General features: G+C 50.1%; 1 protein-coding gene across 1 annotated transcript in view; it reads left to right on the top strand.

Moving 5' to 3' along the window:
* Nucleotides 1-2,425: 2,425 nt before the first annotated feature.
* Nucleotides 2,426-20,709, top strand: part of GRHL3 (grainyhead like transcription factor 3) — a 29,730-nt gene continuing 11,446 nt past the window's right edge. Inside the window, exons 1-10 of the mRNA XM_024203637.1 lie at nucleotides 2,426-2,506; nucleotides 3,497-3,558; nucleotides 6,061-6,397; nucleotides 7,696-7,775; nucleotides 10,524-10,677; nucleotides 12,239-12,350; nucleotides 14,797-14,891; nucleotides 16,637-16,795; nucleotides 18,823-18,901; nucleotides 20,526-20,659. Of these exons, the coding sequence (XP_024059405.1) occupies nucleotides 2,441-2,506; nucleotides 3,497-3,558; nucleotides 6,061-6,397; nucleotides 7,696-7,775; nucleotides 10,524-10,677; nucleotides 12,239-12,350; nucleotides 14,797-14,891; nucleotides 16,637-16,795; nucleotides 18,823-18,901; nucleotides 20,526-20,659 (1,278 nt within the window). The 5' untranslated portion in view covers nucleotides 2,426-2,440. The remainder of the gene's footprint in view (nucleotides 2,507-3,496; nucleotides 3,559-6,060; nucleotides 6,398-7,695; nucleotides 7,776-10,523; nucleotides 10,678-12,238; nucleotides 12,351-14,796; nucleotides 14,892-16,636; nucleotides 16,796-18,822; nucleotides 18,902-20,525; nucleotides 20,660-20,709) is intronic.

Genomic DNA, 20,709 nt, shown 5'->3' with positions numbered 1-20,709 from the left:
AGGTGGGGGCTGCCTGCAAAAATATGGGGCCAGCGTGTGACATGAGCAAAGAACAGCACAGGCAGCTTCTTCTCCCAGGGTGGTTCTGACCAGGGCTGTTCTGGGAACAGGGCGCCGCTAGATTGTTACATCCGCAGCTCCACTGGTGGAAAGTTAGGCCTACGTCCTCAGAGGCATTTAGGCACCTAACGCCTGTTGATTTCAACAGAAATTAGGGGCCTAAATACCGTTGAGGATCTGGGCCTTTAGTGTCCCCACACCTCAGGCTCTGGACCTGAGGATGAAAAGGCCTGTGTACCATCTTCAGCAGCGCTCCCACTGGTGGAGCTGCAGCAGTGGGAGGTTAGTGCCGACATGGCCTCTGAAACCATCCTGTTCTTCCTGCAATCCCAGAGCTGAGCTGCCAGACGGGATGGAGCAAAAGGCAGCAACGCTAATTCAGGCCAAATGCTGCCCTTGGACGCAGGCCCACCGGTCCGATTGCCTTCTCCGAAACAGCCATTGAGCACCTGGCCCGTAGGGGGAAGAGTTCTCTCAGGACACCTGTGTGATCTCCTGCATCGCAGAACCAAAGGGAGCCGAAAGGACCCGTTGTTAATAATAATGAGCTGTGTAGCGCCTACGGGTCTGGCTGGGTTGGTCACCCCTAGGGCTGTGAAAGTGGGCTCCTGAAGTCTGCACCCCCTTCGGCTAGCACAAGAGCCCTTTGAATAAGCCAGTGGCTTTTCACTTGTGGTCCGCGGAGGCCTGAAGGTCCGCAAACTATGTCTAAGACTTCCAAAGGGCTCCGCGCCTCCATTTGAAATTTCTATGGGTCCGCAGATGACAAAGGGTTGAAAACCATTAGAATAAGCAACAGTGGGTCTTGCAGGTGCAGATGGGGCATGAGAACAAAGCTGGAAACTTGTTTGAAAATGACTCCACCAATGTCTCGCTGAAGGTCAAACCCTAGGACTCCTTATTGACTGACAGAAGGCCGGATGGCCCGATAGAGGGGCTAAATCAGCAGTGACTAGCGCTGGTTGAGAAATGTCTTTTCCCCCGGAAGTTTCACCCAGAATGAGAATCCAGCTGAATTTTCCTATTAACTAACTTTTTCGTTGCAAAACCGACAATCAAAAAATGTCCCAGTTCTCAACAGGGAGAAGGAGGGGTTTTTTTTTCCAATCCTCTATCCCCAATTTAATAGAAAATGGGTATTTCCTGTGGAATTTTGATTTTAAAATATAAAGCAATTTTTTGTCAACAAAAAAATGTTTGAAATGAAAAATGTCAACCCGCTGTAGTGGTGATGATGGAGGGGTGGATTGTCAGCATGTCAGGGGTATGATCAACAGACCCTGCGGTGTTAAATGCCACTGGGCCCAGCAGGTGCTGCAAGCTGAGTCTGCGACTCATCCCATCCCCTCTGAGTGGTTACAGCCCAGCTGAGCAGAATGCACAGGGACAACTAGACATTTTTGGCTCTGATCTACTGAATAATACTGTGGGTTGCAAGAGGAAAGGAAAGGTGCCCAAGGTGTGTATCTCAAGGTGTGTATGTGTCTGAGAGCCTATTGAGGCAGAATGTAGAGAGCTGGGGAAATGGAAAGAGCAGAACACAGCCGGGGCACTATTCAGTGTACATAAGGGAAGCACAATCTGGCCGGTGGAGTTTCCTCCCTGGAACTGGAATTCTGTCGATCACGTCAAAAATGATTTAAAAAGAGTATGTGAGAACTGACGTTAAAGTTTACAAAGTCAGGAAACCAGGAGGGGGATTTGGATTCATCCCGTTGTGGCGCGGCTCCCCGCGGATCATTTCTCCTCCTCGCGGACCCCTGTTGCTGCGTTGTGAAAAGTGAAAAACAACAAGCTCGCATTGTCACGTTACCCTTTTGCACTGAGTAAAAGGAAGTGAGTGCGAAGCAGCCCGTGTGCCACCCCGCACAGGCATAGGATGTGCCCTGGGTGGGGATGTCCAGGTGGCAGCATGCTCTAGCGGTCAGAGCGTTAGCAAAGGCTGCTCCGCTGTGCTGCCATGCCCCTGCTGGGGCTGAGGCATCCGCTTGTGGCCAACAGGATGGCTGCAGCAGAAGGCGCCTGCCTGGCTCTCCTTCATAGCTCCTGTCAGGACAGGCCGTGGCCCTAACACTGCACAAAACGCAGCCGCAAATGAGCTTTCCAGAGTAGCCGAGGGGAGGTAGGCGTCCGGCGCCCACTGAGTTTCAGTGGCCCCTTTGAGAATCCAGCCCACGTTCGCTCTGTGCCCATTGAAAGGAGCGCTGGGAAACGTCCTGCCCATGACTGTTTGCCTTCACCCCCACCTCGCTGGCTCAGTTTCAGGTCCGTGTGCTTCCTGAAGAACGACAGCATGAACTTCCCGAAATTCTCCTACACCAATGAAGACGAAGCCTGGAAAAGCTACCTGGAGAACCCCCTGACAGCCGCCACCAAGGCCATGATGAGGGTGAACGGAGACGACGACAGCGTGGCTGCCCTGAGCCTCCTCTACGACTACTACATGGTACGTTCCTAGTGGGCACCGTGTGCCCTCAGTTAGCCTCATAGGCGCCACCATTTCGTTTTCCCTTGGGGTGCTCCACCCCCACTCCGCCCCTTCCCCCAAGGCCCCGCCCATGCCCTGCCCTTCACTCCACCCCTTCCCCTAGGCCTTGCCCTTCGCTCCGCCCCTTCCCCTAGGCCCCACCCTTTGCTTCGCCTCTTCCTATCCCAGTTCTGCCCCCTCCCCAAGGCCTCCGCTCGCTGCTCTCCACCATCCCCCAAACTCCTCCCCGAGCCCCCGATCAGCTGTTTGTCATTGCCCCCGATTAGCTAATCAGGGGTGCTGCCAAATAGCTGATTGGCAGCACCGCCAAACAGCTGTGGCTGGTGGGTGCTGCATATTTTTTTTTCCGTGGGTGCTCCCTCCAGGCCTGGAGCAGTCACGGAGCCAGCGCCTATGGTTAGCCTGTCACTCTGCAGCCTGGGGAAGGCTGCATGTGTGCTCAATGATTTATCTTAAGCTGTGTCTACACAGCGCACCTTACAACGGCGCATTGTACGGCGCGCTGTCTAGCCGCTTTTGATCCCGGCAGCAAAATAAAACCACCTCCAACGAGGGGCGGTAGCTTCATCGCTAGGAGTGCGGCTCCTGGCGACGGTTTGTTTTTTCACACCCCTGAGCGACAAAAGTTTTAAGGACATAAGTGCTAGCGTAGACAAAGCCCTTAGGTACTTCATATGGCTCCCCATTACCAGAGTATCTGAGAACCTCACAACTGTGAACATCTGGATCCACACAACTCCCTTGGGAGGTGGGGCACTGCTTTAGTGTAGAGAAGGGAAAATGAGGCATTATTCACACAGAATTTGGGATAGGAGGGAAGCGAACCTGAGACCCAGTCTAGGGGCTTAGCCACTAGACTACACTTATTATAGCTGGGGTTTATTTTGCCTCTGGGTTCTATATGTGAATCTGTGGCAGTGAGGGAGCCGTTGCTTTGCCCTTTTGCAGGTGCCAAAGGAGAAGAGGATCCTTCCACCTGGTATGATGGGACGCAATGAACTGGGAAAAAGGTTAGACCGAGTCCTGCTCTCTCTAGCTGTCTGTCTGCTGCTGGCATGCATGATGGATCTGTTAGCTTGCATAAAACAGACTTCAAAGCACAGCATTATTACTAACAACAGTGGAGGCTATTAACAGAGAGACACACATTAAAATTCTTTCGGCCAGGTCCTCGGTGTGTGTAAATAGATCTTTGCTGATTTACACCAACAGGGAATCTGCCCCCATTGAATTCAATGGAACTAGGCTGACTAACACCAGCCGAGGATCTGTTCTTCTGTGTCCCTCCTTGTGACACTGGGCCAGGGACTATTTATATGTTGCTGGGCTGGAATCACAGAGTCAGCGCGGACTCATTGACTTGATAAGAGTTTTCCGTTTCAACTGCTTCCAGTTTGCCCAGCGTTCTCCTCTGATGTCCTCGTAGGCTTCGAGGCTGTCTAGAGAATTCACTGAGACAGTAATGGCCCATTAGGCTCGGGGAAGTCAGTGCCCCTTGCTGGACTCTATGTACCTTGGCAATCTGCTCTGCATAACTATTTTTGAAGCACTTTCCCTACAACGGGCCCGTTGAATGACACTTTATTCCTTCCTGGCGGCTAAGTCCTGGCGCCGTTTCTCCTCTCCCGGCCTGGCAGATGGGCTCTGTGCATTATTTTCAGAGGTGCTCTCCGTCTGTAGGAGCTGGGTACCAGGGCCGGCTCCAGGCACCAGCGAAGGAAGCAGGTGCTTGGGGCGGCCAATACAAAGGGGCAGCACTCCATCCGTTAGTGGGGCAGCATGTCCGGGTCTTCGGCGGGAATTGGTCAGCGGGTCCCTCAGTCTCTCTCTTCCTCTTTGAGCTGCTGCCGAAGTGCCGCCGAAGAGGAAGAGAGGGAGTGAAGGACTCGCTGCCGAAGTGCCACCGAAGAATGGAGCGGCGCGATTGAGCTGCTGCCGAAGTGCCGCCGATTGGCTTTTTTTTCTTTTTTTCTTTTTCCGCTTGGAGTGGCAGAAAACCTGGAGCCGGCCCTGCTGGGTACACGTATAGTTTTTAATAATGGCAACAGAGCTGCATGTGCTAATGCAGGGCCAGACCCTGAACTGCAGTAAAACGGCGCCACACCTTTAACTTCAGTGGAGCTAAGAATTCTGCAGGAGCTGAGGATCTGGCCCCCAAGTGGATTTGCTGGCTGGGTTGCTTTTAGCATTTCAGACCTGTTGGTTATTTAAATATTTGCTCTCCAGCTGGGGTTCCGGCTCCCTGCTGACCTGTTGCAAAGGGGTGACACTCCCCTCCCCTCGCTAGCAGAGGAGGTAGGGGAAGAGTTAATTTTCAGGGAAATTTACTGGTTCTCTGAGCACTGACATACTCAACACAGGTGTGAGGAGCCATTGTGTGTTCCGTGGATCCCTGAAATAGAAGCTCGGGAAGCAAGGAGGATGGTAGCTGCTGCTTCTCCTTCGCTTCCTTGGGGACAGCTGGGGCTGCCAAGAGGAGCGTGGGTTGCTAGCATGGGGGGGGGTGTTTGTTCTTCTCTGTATGGAAACAGAAACAGGGGTGATAATTTATCACCACCAGCTAGGCCGGGGCTGCAGACCTGGCAATATCAGACTGCGGCCCAGAGGGGGACAGGATTCTGTCTGGTAGAAGTGCTTTTGGCTAGGTAGCCTAGGATAGCGGCATTTTATTCTTCTGCAAGAAAAAAATCATCATCTTTTTTGACCCAATGGCACTATGGAGTCTTCAGCTTTGTTTTATCCCCAAGCTCTGTCCCTCTTGCACCTGCTTTGAAGTTTGCCCCTATCTATCTCACTTCAGTGTTGCCAACTCAGCATGATTTTATCCCAAGTCTCACCATGCTGGGGGCGTTTCTCAAAGCACTGGCTCCTGGAGTCATGTGAATATGTATGAGAACCTCAGCTTTCTTTTTAAAACATTAAGTAAGTTTCCAGCCCTGGTGTTTGCAGAGAAGTGCCTGAATATGCAAACCCTAAAGGCTCAAAACCCAGAAATCAAATAAAACCACCATTTTAAAAAAATATCATGATTTTTAAGCCATTCTCGTGATTTTACGGGTGGGGGGGGCTGACTCACGATTTCTGAATGCTTGGGGTTGGCCATGCTGCACTGTTGTCAATATTTAATGTCCCAAGCAGAGATGAGCTGATCTAAAACCCAGGCCTGTCTCTAAGCACAGCTATTGCTGCTAAAAGCTCATCCTCTGACTTCCTATGAACCTCTGTGATCCGGCGAGGGGCTGAGCGCCCCCAGTGGCCGTTGATGCCATTGGGAATTGAGGGGGGACTCTGCACCTTGCTGGATTGCAGCTACAGGCAAAGGGATGAGGCCGGGGGTCCCTTGTTTTAGGGCTCTACAGGCTGGCTGTAGTGGGATTCCTGGTGTCTGCTACTCCCCAATATACAGCTTGCTTCTTCATCTCGGGTCTAGGTCTCTGTTGCCTTGCCTAGCTCCGCAAGCCCATGGCTCAGTGACTCCCGCCCCTGTTTCTGATGGGATCCCCTCTCCCTAGGAACTGTCACGGAATGGAGTACGACCCCGAGATCTCGTCCTTCGAGGGCTCTGCCCACCTCATGAAGCTCCTGGCTGAAAACGTTTCCGGGACCCAAGAATATTCCGACCTGCCCAAGAAAAATGGCTTGAGTCTAGAGGGTGTCCCCGCACCCCTCAAGCCGGCCATCCTCCTCCCCAGCACCAGCAAGCTGGAGCCCTCCCCCGAAAACTACGCCATCGCCTCGGGGGATGTGTACGACAACGGCTCGCTGAGCTCCCTCTTCGAGACCATTCATGTGGTGCCACAGCAGCAGAGGTGGCAGCCGGACAGCACTTTCAAAGACGATCCGCAGGAGGTCAGGAGCTGTTGTGGGCAGTGTGGTCTAGTGGCTAGCGTACCAGAATGGGACTCAGGAGACTGGGTTCTAGTCCTGGCTGTGCTACTGGCCTTTTGGGTGACCCAGTAGCATTGATATAGTGGGGGTGCTGAAAGCAGTTGAACACATCTCTAAACTGTGTATCTGATAGAAACCACTTCAAGCCAGGGGGTGCTGCTGCACCTCCAGCACCTCTAGGGTGTCCTTCACCGCTCTGTGCCTCAGTTTCCTCATCTGTAAAATGGGGATACTGTCCTCCTTTGTAAAGCCCTTTGAGATCTGCTGTTGAGACGCTTATCATCATCACCTAGGCAGCTGCCAACGAGTGAAACTGCGCCTCCTGCTGCAATATGCATCCACATGGAACAAATCCCATGCAGTCCGGTGGGATGTGGCTCCAGTTTAGACCCAGGGCCAAATTCAGACCTGGTGTAAGTGGGTACAGATCCCATCGGAGTCTTTGGGTCAAATGCAGCAGTGACTTAACCGGTGGAGTAAGTGACACGCCTGGTATATCCGGGAGTGTGATTTGCACAGCGTTGGCGTGCGAGGGGTGTATGAAACAAGTGTGATTGACACACTGAGGGGTGTGGAACAACATCCAGGTGGGTGTGATAAGAAGAATGGGTAAGGGGCTTCTTAGCCTTCCACCTGCCTGTTTGCCCTGCTACACCCTTCCGCCCCGGGGTGTGTACGTTACTCACTGTGCACGGAAGGCCTGATCAGAGAACACTGCATTGCATAAGCGCTCACACCCAGCTCCTTAGCAACTTCCCCTTGTGTTTCATACACCATCATTTGCATCTCTGCTGAAGTTGGCCCTGACCTGTCGTCAGTAGCATGTGACTCGCGATGGCTCAGGATTTGACCAGAAAATTCAGAAAGAGTCCCACTCTCTGTGGCTGACACACCATGAGTAGTCATGCCCTGCTCTCCGGGAAAAACACTAACTGTGGGCTAGTTAGAGCCATCCTGGTTTGCCTCAATTGGAAAATGTCCCCACCTGAGAGGTGGACTTCAGTGCAGTGTCTCTAATTCTGGGCCTGATCATGCAGTCCTTACCTACTGGAGTCAATGGGAGCTTTGCATTAGAGACTTCATCCAACTCCCATTGAATGAATAGTCTTTGCATTGACTTTGGGAGATGGATCAAGCCTTCGGACTCCAGAATTGGCTGCTTGTAATGTTTGTAGCTGCTATTATTAATCACCGGTGCAGCAGGGGGGAAGTGGGAAAAAATTCCACTTTCATTTATCCTGCTTTCATTTTCCCTACAGTCACTGCTCTTCGGTGATATCCTCAAATCCCAGCCGGACCAGCCATGCTCCGAGGGTTACCCTGCCGATGGCGCTAAGAGGTAATCGACAGTTCGTTAGTCTGGCCTGTCCCCTGGTTTCCAGTTCACCTGGCAGCAGTCACTTCCCCTCGTTTCATTTGCCCAGCTGCCGATCCAGGCGGGCACTCACCTTGGCAGAGTTACAGAATTAATATTTCCCCAAGGGTGAGCCAGTCTGGAATAATGTCCTTAGTGTACTGAGGATGAGCGTGCTGTCATGAGGGGTGAATTTCAGTGCATGTGGAAGCGAAGGGCTCTTAGCAGTGGTTAGGGTTTGAGATATTGCTTGTCGAGAAAGGGCCTAGACCAAAACTCTCCGCCTGGAAACCTGATGTGTCAGCAAACGAGAGAGAACCTTCTCTATTCATGAGCTTTCCCGCTCAGCCTGGCAGGACTCAGGGAACCACACTGTTGACTTTGCTTTGGATAGAGCAGTCAAGTGATGGGCTTTTAGAAGTCTGTCCCCCGTCCATAGGGAGCACGGAGGCAGAGGATGCTAAGCAGGCTTCCCCAAGCAGCTCAGCCAACCCCAATCCAGCTTGAACCCCGGTCACCCTGCTAAGGACCCCCTGCTGCAATTGTGGCCAGCCAAGGGGCATTTACACAGAGTCCCTGCTGAGTTCTTGGGTTGAGACCACATACATTCGCTGATTCGCCTCTCGCTTACACTAGTGTAAATCAAGAATAAGCCACTGACATCAAGGGGGGTATGTAAGTCACTGGTGAGTGTGTGTTAAAGGTCCCCCTTTATGAATGTGCGGCAGACTGTAGCGCTTTAGCTCGAGAGGTTCCTGGTTCAATCCCTGGTGGGGGCTCTTACAGGCACACGGGTGTGAGTGAGTGGAGAAGCTGCTCTCTGAATCCACTGCTGCCTCCGACAAACATGCCTCCCTTACACTTCACAGCCGTGTTCACGCTAGTCATGCCTGCTGCCACGGATTCCACATCCTTGACCCGGCACCTGGGCACTTTCTGCGCCAGTAGCTTCCCTGGCTGCGTATCATCTTCAGAAGCTGCCTGGAAACAGGCCCAATTCTTGGGGCAAATGATAGAGAGAGCACAGATCACAAGCCAGGGGGGTGAAATCTTCACATCCTTCCTGAGCTAGCATGGTGGGTCCTTGCTTTCAGCCAGCAGAGGACTTATTCATTGCCATCTCCTTGCGTTTTTAAGGCATAAGGAAGTTTAACACCCCTCAGGGCCATTTCCTCTTCCATTTCCTGCCCTTCCCCACAAGCAGATCTTTCCTGTTCTGTGGACGGTATGAAATCTGTGACTAGATAACGTGATCCTCCCTCCCGGTTTTCATTCACCTCCTCAGTCACCGTGACTCAGTTGGTGACACGTTGCTCTTTGTCACAGACAACAGCTCACCTTAATAGGCGAGAGGCTTCCTGTTTGCTGGAGACCCCAACATTTTATTTTGAAAAGCCTTAGCACCTAAAATGTGAGTTTTGGTCACCTTCAGATGTCAACCAGGCTCAGGCCTTGTGTGTACGAAATCCTAGGTGGCAGCAGAGGCCTGGACGCATTCACTGCAGGAGGCAACAGATTTGAATTCTGGCCCCAGGTTCAGAGCGCTTGCAGCTCCCACTCAGTCGAACAGGAGATGCAAGCGGGCAGCACCTCTAACAATCAGGCTGCTGCTCGTCATCCCACGTGGATACCGGCGGGGCCTGACTTCAGGCGTTTTGGAAGTCTTGGTCCTGTCTCTAGCATGGTTTATTCTGGCAAGGCATCGAAGCACTCTCTGTCCTGCCACAGCTCTGCTACCATCCCGTAGCAAAGTACCAGATACAATAACATATGGGGATTTCTACCTTGTCAGCACAAAGTGAGGGTAGAGAGGAAGCGTGGTGCAGTGGTTAGGGCACTAGCTCAGCCCTTGAGAGACCTGACTTCAAGTCCCTGCTCAAATTCTGCTTCACGTGGGAATTGTGAGGCTAAATACATTAAAGATTGTGAGGCACTATGATATGGGTAGGGCCCTACTAAATTCACGGTCATAGGATTTTAAAAATAATAATTTTCATGATTCCAGCTATTTAAATCTGAAATTTGACGGTGTTGTAATTGTAGGTGTTGTAATTGACCCAAAAAGGAGTGGGGTCACAAGGTTATTGTCGTGGGGGTTGCAGTACTGCTACCCTGACTTCTGCGCTGCTGCTGCAACGACGCTGCCTTCAGAGCTGGGCAGCTGGAGAGTGGCGGCTGCTGGCCGGGATCCCAGCTCTGAAGGCAGAGCCGCCACCAGCAGCAGCGCAGAAGGATGGCATGGTATGGTATTGCCACCCTTACTTCTGCGCTGCTGGGGCACTGCCTTCAGAGCTGGGTGCCCGGCCAACAGCCACCACTCTCCAGCCACCCAGCTCTGAAGGCAGCACAGAAGTAAGGGTGGCAATACTGCAACCCCCCTAACATAACCTTGTGACCCCCTTGCAACTCCCTTTTGGGGTCAGGACCCCCAATTTGAGAAACGCTGGTCATCCCCGTGAAATCTGTATAGTATAGGGTAAAAGCACACACAAGACCAGATTTCACGGGGGGAAACCAGATTTCACAGTCCGTGATAGCCGTGAATTTGATAGGGCCCTAGATATGGGGTAAGATAGATGGGGGGAGTGGAAAAGAGACAATTGCTTGTGTGTTTCCACCCTGTAACAATGGAACCTTGCAGCTCTTGAGCTGGCTAAGGTGTCCCTCTCGGTAACGTTCAGACTGCAGTGGTATTCGCTGGTTATTCCTCATTCTTTCTTTGTTCCATAGGAGTGACTTTGAATATACCCTGGGCTCCCCCAAAGCCATTCACATCAAATCTGGGGACTCGCCCATGGCCTACCTCAACAAAGGACAGTTCTACCCCGTCACCCTGAGGACAGCGGGAGACGGCAAATGTTTACACTTGTCCTCGAATAAAGTGAAGGTAAGAGACACACTGGCTGTTTTGCTGACAGATGCTATAAACGGACGTCAAGCAATTGTGCTGCCCTGGGAATGGATCGTGGAGAGAAAATGTGCTTTGTGGCTCACGTTGGCTTAAAGTACTTAAGGTCTAATACTTAGTCCTGCCTTGAGTGCAGGGGACTGGACTAGATGACCTCTCAAGGTTCCTTCCCAGTCTATGATTCTATGAAAGTGATGAATGGGCCAGAGAGGCTCAGAACATGTCAACAGACTCCGTCTTACCTGGCACCTGGAAACCGTAGACTTTTCCTCTAACTTTATCATTCGGGTGGGAGGTGCCCAAGAGACATTCCCACAAAACACCGGAAGCAAAAGGCTGCCTTGAAAGTGCTGTTTGTTAAGGTGGGACATCAGTGATGTATGGCCCCTTTACATCAGCTAGTTTGAAGCAAAAGGCTTGCAGTACGGGGTTAGCACCACTTCCTAAGAGCAATATCACCCAAAGCAGGGGACCCCTATGCCTGGCACACTGGGGGAAGGGGGCATTCCAGGGCAGGGTGGAGGGGAGAGAGACCATAGCCAAAGCAGACCTGCACCCCGGAAATCCTGCTGTCCCAAAATGGCCCATTGTGGCCATTACGGCAAGTTAGAGCAGCCACGAGGGTGCTCTAACCTGTGCCAAGATAGCTCCTTGCAGCCCCGGAAAGGGGAAGTATAAACTGCCTCCCCTGGCACAGGGATGAATTTGGTCCTTTACGAATAAGCCACGTCCATAGCACAGCGCGATGTTTTGTGTGGGTAGATGCTGGATGGCAATTCTGGTGGAGCTAGACCTGATGTTCTCCAGGGTCTCCCTGGCTAGAAGTTGGGTCCTCTCCCTCCAGCGGTGATGGGACGGTGCACCAAGGAAGGTGAATGAAGTGCTGGGAAGTTCTCCAAGGAAATGGTCTAGTTAAGTGCAGAGCATTAGTAGCAATTAAAGGCCCTGTAAATGTCTTAACCCTTAGGCCAGGGGTAGGCAACCTACGGCACACGTGCCAAAGGCGGCACGTGAGCTGATTTTCAGTGGCACTCACACTGCCCAGGTCCTGGCCGCTGGTCCGAGGGGCTCTGCATTTTAATTTAATTTTAAATGAAGCTTCTTAAACATTTGAAAAACCTTGTTTATTTTACATACAACAATAGTTTAGTTATATATTATAGACTTATAGAAAGAGACCTTCTAAAAACGTTAATGTATGACTGGCACGCGAAACCTTAAATTAGCGTGAATAAATGAAGACTCGGCACAGCACTTCTGAAAGGTCACCGACCCCTGCCTTAGGCTATCCCAGCCCTGTGCATGCAGTAGCACAATGCGGATAGGACTCTACAGCTTGATTCCCAGATTGCCACTGACTTACCATGTGACCTTGGCCAAGTCCTTTCCCTGCTCTGGCCTCACTTTCCCCAGCAGTAAAATGGGGAGAATCATACTATCCCTTTTTTGTCAAGTGCATTAGGCCTATGGATGAAAAGGGCTATCCCAGAGCTGAATATGATCAACATATTAACGTGGGGCTGTTCTGCTTATTTTTCAGAGCACTGTGATGGTCGTTTTTGACAACGAAAAGAATCCAATGGAGCAGCTCAAGTTCTGGAAGCACTGGCATTCGCGCCAGCCGACTGCCAAGCAGAGAGTCATTGACGTCGGTACGCAGCGGGGCTTTCCTGGGGGTGATCGTCCAATGTGTGGGTGCTCTCGGCTATTTTTCGAATAAGTTCCTTGCCCATTTTTAATGCACAATAAGGCAACTTCAGCTACAGAGTTTGGCCTGGAGGAGTTAGGAAACAGCTGAGCGGGGATTTTTTGACCAAAGGTTTTTTGTTGAAAAATGCCAATTTGGCGAAACCAAAAGTTTTAATGGGAAAGGTTGTGATGAATTTATCGACTTGGACATTTTTTTGGAAAAAAGAAAAGTTTCCAAATTGTCAATGGGTCGTTTTGACATCATTCTAAATGGAAAATTCCAGTTTTTCTGTACAGTTTTTTGATTTACCCAAACCAATTTTTTTTCCAGATTTTCAGTTTGGAAAATTTTCTAGATTTTGCCTTTTTGTCCTACTTTGGGATGGGAAGATTTTTTTAAATGTGTGAAATTTTCGCAGGCTGGAAAAACCTTTTCCCTCCCAGCTCTGTTACGAAGGTGCAGAATGACCTGTGGGCGTCAATGCCTTTCTGTCTGGGGACTTTTTAAAGGTTTAGGTTGAAATTTTCAAAAGCACCAAAATGACTTTAGGAGCCTAAATTCCATTTTCCAAACAGACACAGGAGCCAAGTCAGTGAGATGTAGGCTCCTACATTACTTAGGCACTTTTGAAAAATCTTATCCCTTTCCTGTTCAATCGTACAAGTCCAAGATGGCAAAGACCTTCTCCCTTGCCAGCACATGGTTATTCTTACAGTGCATTGAACTTGACCTGACAACTCATATACAAGTGTTTTGTCCATCCAGTAAAGTACCTAAAACATTGCCTAGTGGTTAGAGCAGGAGGCTAGTGGCCAGATTCTCTGTTGCACTTTGTTTCCACTGCGTGCAACAGAGCCAGGTGGGAGCTGTTGAGCACCACGTTATGACTCCTTGATACTCTGCTATAGCACTGACCGCAGTGCAGGTTAGAACAGCCTGGGTGGCTGCTCTAAATTATGCCAGCTGACAAAAGTTCCTAAGGGACCATTTGCTGATTGGGGATAGTCAGAGCACATTGCACTCCAACCGCTACTCCCTCCTACCCCAACTCCACCCTTTCCACCTCCAACACTGTATAAGTGGGCTGTATAAGTAGGGGCATTGCCAGCAGATCGAGGGACGTGATCATTCCCCTCTATTCGACATTGGTGAGGCCTCATCTGGAGTACTGTATCCAGTTTTGGGCCCCACACTACAAGAAGGATGTGGAAAAATTGGAAAGAGTCCAGCAGAGGGCCACAAAAATGACTTATGAGGAGAGGCTGAGGGAACTGGGATTGTTTAGTCTGCAGAAGAGAAGAGTGAGGGGGGATTTGATAGCTGCTTTCAACTACCTGAAAGGGGGTTCCAAAGAGGATGGATCTAAACTGTTCTCAGTGGTAGCCGATGACAGAACAAGGAGTAATGGTCTCAAGTTGCAGTGAGGGAGGTTTAGGTTGGATATTAGGAGGGTGGTGAAGCACTAGAATGGGTTACCTAAGGAGGTGGTGGAATCTCCTTCCTTAGAGGTTTTTAAGGTCAGGCTTGACAAAGCCCTGGCTGGGATGATTTAGTTGGGGACTGGTCCTGCTTTGAGCAGGGGGTTGGACTAGATACCTCCTGAGGTCCCTTCCAACCCTGATATTCTATGAACACATCACCTGCACTGGGAGCTATGGGAGGGTGTGGGGGGAAGGTTCATGAACTTGCTCCGTGCCTGCTGGAGTCTTTCCCAAGCTGGCGGTCTCTGCAGCAAGGCGGTTGTGGCCAGTCTCCACTCCCTCTGCACCCAAGGCAGCGGAAAGGGAGCAGAGTGAATCAGAGAATCTGGCCCTAGGAATTAGTCCAATCCTGCCACTGGCTCAGATTCTTGTAGTCATTTGCACCTGTAAAAAGCTGCTGTTCTGATCTAGCAGACATCTGCAGTCGCTTTTCACAGGTGTCAATAACAGGTTCAACCCCTCAGCCTCATTGGCTCTTCTGTGGCCTGTTCCTTAACCTCTATGCACCTGAGTTGATCCAACTGTATAAAGAACGAAACACTTCTCTCTTGCATGGGGAGGCTGAAGTAATGCTCTGCGATCTTTGGGTGACAGCTATTTTAGAAATGCAAAGCGCCTGTGATGCAGTGGCGTGGCGTCTGTGTACGCAACTCACGCATTGTATACCCCAGGCCCGGCTGTGCCCATGGGACGATTCTGTCTGGCCCCCTGAACACGTGCATTGAAGGCGCCTTTTCGTAGAACACAAGGGCATCCTCCGCACAGCAGGACCTCCCCTGCACCGTACGTGCGAGGTCACGCCACACACAAGACACCATTTTGCACGCCCGTGTAGAATTGCATGTCTGACTAAAAACATCATGGCGGCCACTGAAGTGACTCTAGTTTTGCAGCCAAAGAGTAAATCACTCGTTAAATGCATTTCAGCCGACTGTAAAGAAAACTTCAACACAGTGCAGCACATCGACGAGATGGCGTACAACGCGTTGTCCTTCGTGTGGAACGCTAACGAAGAAGCAAAGGTATGATCCAATCCCGGAAGGGAAAGGAGAGGGCTTGTTCTGAGGCACAGTTACAGGCCAGCTGTCTCTGAGCTGAGTCCGGCTTTTTCCCCTCAGCTGAACGAGAAATGGAGTTTCGAATCCCAAACCATTTCTCGTCACTGACCCTGTTCATTTACCAGGATAGTGCGGGAGAGCCCCCTGCTTTTCTGTGCGCGTACGCATCACCACTAGCTAATACACATTCCGCTTACAGTCAGACGGGCTTGGATCTGCTTTTCTAGTGCTGATGGGTTTTTAAGTCCGAACAAAGCCTTTTGCATCATAGATCAGGGCCAGGCATATAGGCAAAGCATGTTGAAAAAAAATCCCAGAAAACAAAAAACCCCAAAGCTTAAGGAACAAGAAACCCGCCTCCAGACTGATGCAGCAATAGCCAGGTGGCACTCCCTGGGCAGGAGATCAGCTGGATTGTCCCAATGATTCCTTTTGGCGTTAAAATCGCTAACGTTTTCTTACCGACATCTGAGCTTAACACACCATGGAAAGTTCTGGTCTCCCATGCGTCTGCTCAGACCCAGGTCCTCATTAGTACTTTGTGTTACCAGTTTCAGTCAGAAGGTGAAAGGAGCATCAACAAACAAACAAGCCTGCTAAAACAAGCCAGAAAGAAAAAGAAAACTGGGTCTCTTAAATGAGTAGCTTGGGAAAACTCTGGTTTGTGCTGGGATCTCCATAGACCCCCGCTGTCAGCCCAAAGGCGACCTTCGTCTTTTACAACCCCAAGAGGTTAACAAATGTCTTCAAGGCACAGTTGTCAAAAATGGAAATATGCCAGATATGCAGCAAGCCCTTGGGGGCATCTCAGCCAAACACAATTTAGCTGTTACCAGAAACTTTGTCCTCACACTGGCCTGGGGCTACTTCAGGGTGAGACTTCAGAGAGCTGAAAAGTCTGGGAGCTGCCAAGAGAGGCCAGCTATAGAGGGCTGTCTGTAGTACGTCTTACATGAATTCTCATTCATAATTCTTCTTCTTGCCGCTAAGCTTAATGCAACAGATAAGTGTCTTCTTTTCGGTCTAGAAGTATTGGCTAGACCTGACTTCAGGATCAGACCCTCCGCACAGGCCCCATTAAGTTGTGCTGATTCATGCCGGCTGAGGAACTAGTCCTAGTATTTGTCTCCAGAAACTCCAGGGAAAATATCCAGGTTGCACAGATGAGTTTGTAGTTTGGAAGCAGAACTAAGGCTTTGTGAGTGCCCAACGTTCTCTTCCTATTTCCGACCGGAGGTAGCTCTATTCAGGCAGTGACCCAAGGCCCACTGAAGGTGACGGTAGCGTTTCTGTCGCCTTAATAGCCCTCAGGGAGGCCTTTGGCAGGGCTGTGAGGAACAGGTTGCAACATCATTAGAACATCAAGATTGTCCAAACCAAAGTGTCCCTCTGGATGGACTGTGCCATCTACGGGACGTAGGCTGTGAAGAGCAGATGGGAAGATGCAAGGAATGGGAGCGTTACACTCACTCCTGGCTGGTGTAAGTGACTGTGTGCAGGCAGTGCAGGGCAGCAGAGAATCTGCTAGATCTAAGCTGGTGAGGAGTGGTTAGGTACGTGCTGGATGAAAGTTGGGAAGGCTGGACGGATGAATCTCAGAAGCACTGAAGAGTCGATTGCCCTCTGATGACATCCTTCCCTCTGTCATTTAAAATCCAGGGATTGCAGGTTAGCATTCAAGCTGTGACATTCTCCCTTCTTATCTGCAGATTTTTATTGGGGTGAATTGCCTGAGTACAGACTTCTCCTCCCAGAAAGGAGTGAAGGGCGTCCCTTTAAACCTCCAGATTGACACCTACGACTGCGGCCCTGGGACAAGCCGGCTGGTGCACCGAGCTGTCTGCCAGATCAAGATCTTCTGCGATAAGGTAGAGCCTCTCCCTCCCTTCGGAGAACTGCTTCCAGGGAATTTTATACTCACCCCAAACTAGCACAAAAGACCTGGAGCCACTAACTGAGTTGGAGGGGATGAGAACCCAGAGCAACCCAGAGGGCATGACTGAATAGACAGGTTCAGCCATCTCGGGGTGAGGAGATTGATTTAGCTAGTGTGTCTGGATCACTCAGCTCACAGAAGTTAGAGATGGACAGAGCTGTTGGAGGATCTTATCCATCCCTGGCCTAAGTAGGATTCTGCCCTGTAACTTATTCTCTAGTCCAATCAAATGTTAAGACTCAAGATCTGAGACTTTCCCCACTCCCTTTGGAGGCTGATTTGCAGTCTTGTAGCTCTCAGGGTTTGAAGGTTTTGCCTGATGTTTAGCCTATATTTTCCATTTTAAAGAGGGGTTGTTTTTTCTTAACTTTAGAAATATCAGGAAGGCCTGGTCTTATTTTCCTGAAAGACCTCTGGGAGGTGTTCAGGCTATTTACTGTGAGTCCCTTGGGATGTGGAATCTTTTTAACAAGGGCTTCCATTATCCTACGTGTTAATTAGTCAATGAAGTTAACAATGTATTAATTAAAAAAAATCTAAGTAATTTGACTAATAATTCCCTCTCCTTTCAATTGATCAAATTTTACGCTCTTAAAATTCCACTAGTTTTCCAGTCACCACAGAGTCTTCAAATCCCAGGTGGGGCAAGTGCAAAGTCAGGTGCTCAGATACCATGGTGATGGGTAGATAGTGTGTCATATTTAACTCAACAGGGGGCATTGTGGCCTAGTGGATGAAGCACATATAGGACTGGGACTCAGGAGACCTGGGTTCTAATTTCCTGCTCTGCTACTGGCCTACTGGGTGATGTTGGGCAAGTCACGTCCCCTGTCTGTGCCTCAGTTTCCCCATCTGTAAAATGATACTTCTCTCCCTTTGTAAACTGCTTTGAGATCTACTGATGAAAAGTGCAATGTAAGAACAAAGTGGTATTATTAAAAGAAAAGGGCAACAAAAATGATTAGGGGTATGGAACAGCTTCCATATGAGGAGAGATTAATAAGATTGGGACTTTTCAGGTTGAAAAAGATACGACTAAGGGGGGATATGATGGAGGTCTATAAAATCATGACTGGTGTGGAGAAAGTAAATAAGGAAGTGTTATTTACTCCTTCTTATAACACAAGAACTAGGGGTTACCAAATGAAATGAATAGGCAACAGGTTTCAAACAAACAAAATGAAGTACTTCTTCACAACACACAGTCAACCTGTGGAACTCTTTGCCAGAGGATGTTGTGAAGACCAAGACTATAACAGGGTTCAAAAAAGAACTAGATAAATTCATGGAGGATAGGTCCATCAATGGCTATTAGCCAAGATGGACAGGGATGGTGTTCCCTAGCCTCTGTTTGCCAGAAGCTGGGAATGGGTGACCGGATGGATCATTTGGTGATTACCTGTTCTGTTCATTCCCTCTGGGGCACCTGGCATTGGCCACTGTCGGAAGACAGGATACTGGGCTAGATGGACCTTTGGTCTGACCCAATATGGCTGTTCTTATGTTCATAAAAGGCTCACTGACTGGACCTTTTCAAATCTTGCTGTGCCCTCACAAACAGAACGTTGTATCTGTGCAAGTGCTGCTGTTATGGAGACTGACAGGGTTAGCGGCCTTTTGTTGTTCCCCATTTAAGAAGCAAATGTCCAATAAAAACAACAACAATGGGCCAGATTCTCTGCTGAGATGCAATTTCCGCTGAAGTCAATGGAGTTGCACCAACAGGGAATTTACCCCAATCTTCTTAGCATATTAAAAGGTAAAGGTAAGACGTGATCTGAGCCCAGATCTGAGAGTTCAAACACCTCATGCTGATCCCAGCTCTGACACAGTCTCATCCTTTGGCCTTGGGTAAGTCACTTAGCCCCCCGGGCCTCAGTTTCCCAGGGATGTTTGCTGTAAAGCGGAGTACTGTTAACACTATAGCTGGAGCTAATTTTTGCCTAACCTTCCCCACAGGGAGCAGAGAGGAAAATGCGGGACGATGAGCGCAAGCAGTTCAGAAGGAAAGGGAAATGCCTGGACTCCAATAACAACGGTTAGTACAAGGACTAGTCACCGGGAGGGAACAAGGGGCCTGATCCAAAGCCCACTGAAGTCAATAGGAGTCTTTCCACTGACTCCAGTGAGCTCTGGATCAGGCCCAGAGCGAGTCGCTAAACAGTGTACTAGGATGAGATCTACCCAAACTAGTATCAGAGCCAGAAAGCAGTGTGTGCCCAGGACAGGGAGACAGGAGCGCCTGGGCTCTCTGCCGCGGATTCACTGTGTAGCCTGGAGCAATTTGCTCCGATCCTGCAGAGAAGGACAGTGATTAAGTGCCTAGATGGACAGATAGACCGAACCTCTCTCTGTGTCTCCAGTGACGCTGCCCGAGCGAGGTGTTGGGAGGCTGTATGAGTCCTGGCTGGGAATGCTTTGAAAATGTTGCGCACTGTCTGAGAGCTGAGAACTGGGCTAAGCCGTCACTCCCATTGGAATGTGAAATAATCTAATCCGGGTGAAGAGAGTGTGAAACAGAGATTTGTGACGTTAATTACCACCGCCCTGTCCTTTCTAATGCAATATTCTACAATTGCTGCTTGTCCTTTGTTGCTTGTGCAAGTCTATTCCAGTGGGGTAGGGGTGGGGCACCTATTAGAGCCAACACACAGTGGGGGATAACAAAAGGCAGATGGTTCCTTCATGCAAGAGAAGCTTCTAATGAGGAGGTTCCGGGAAGGCTGGGGTCTCAGGCTCTGCACGCCACACCACTTGTCCCCTCCCACACCCCAGGTGTTGGTTCCAAGGTCAGTAGAGGCTGGGGGTCCATGGGCAATGAGATGGTCTTGGGCCTGTTGAATGGACACCTAGAGGTGGTTCCTTCAAGTCATGAGTGAGGCGTGTGAGCGCAGTGGGGAAGCTCGCACTGCGATACCCATTCTGGGGTTAAATGGGGCTTGTCTCCAGGGCTGTTAACCTCCTCCCGGCAGGGACCAACCCTGGCCGTCTCTCAGCCCAGGAGGAGGGAGCTGGGTGCGCAGGAGGGTTCTCTGCCTCTGTGGGACTTTTTTCTGGTCCTATGTCCATGCACGCATCCAAGCACAGTTGCTCTGGGCAGCATCCACTGACTCTTTGGACTTGGTCTTGGGTGCTGTCTGGGTTCTCTGCTCAGTGTCTCCTTCCAGTTCGCTCATTATGACCTTGTGACCTGCACCCCAATTCCTGTTTTATTTTTTGTTGCCTATGCTCATTTGATGTCTGGGTTCTGTGGTCCCTCCCTTGTCTGTGCCAGCGGGGCCTTTTGATCTGGTGGGCTCCACCCACCGCTCCTCCTCGTCAGGTCGGCTATCTTTCACCAGCATGAATGACTCTTCCAATAAGGACAAATAAAATAAAACCTCCCTTGGAAACCATTAAGGGTAAAGGCCATGAACTGTCCTAAATTTGCACAGAGTGACCCTGTCCATCTACAGACGAGAGTTAGGGCTTTATTCGCTGCTCATTAAGAAATATCTTGTGTTTCATGCACTCTGTATAACACGTGAGTAACTAAGCTTTGGGTTGTTTGTTCTCAGGGCAGGCGCATAAATCTCTGTCACAATGTGACAGATCCCACTGATGTGATGAAGCTGCAGACCGGCAAAGGTTTTCTGAAATGAGATTTCTTGTTGTTCTCGTAGGTTTGAAAGGCTGTTTGCTGTCTGGCTTTCGAGGGAACGAAATCACATTCCTCAGGCCGGAGACGGATTTAGAAACCGAGCCAGTCTTGTTTATTCCAAACGTCCATTTTTCAAATCTTCAGAGATGTGGTGTGGTAAGTCCTTGTAAAAACATCCCCCGAACACACACACACACACACACACA

Source organism: Terrapene carolina, unplaced genomic scaffold (assembly GCF_002925995.2).
Source record: "Terrapene carolina triunguis isolate 2854851 unplaced genomic scaffold, T_m_triunguis-2.0 Scaffold236, whole genome shotgun sequence".
Lineage (NCBI taxonomy): Eukaryota > Metazoa > Chordata > Testudines > Emydidae > Terrapene > Terrapene triunguis.
The sequence above is the reverse complement of the archived record's forward strand: the minus strand, read 5'-3'. Positions and strand labels throughout refer to the sequence as shown.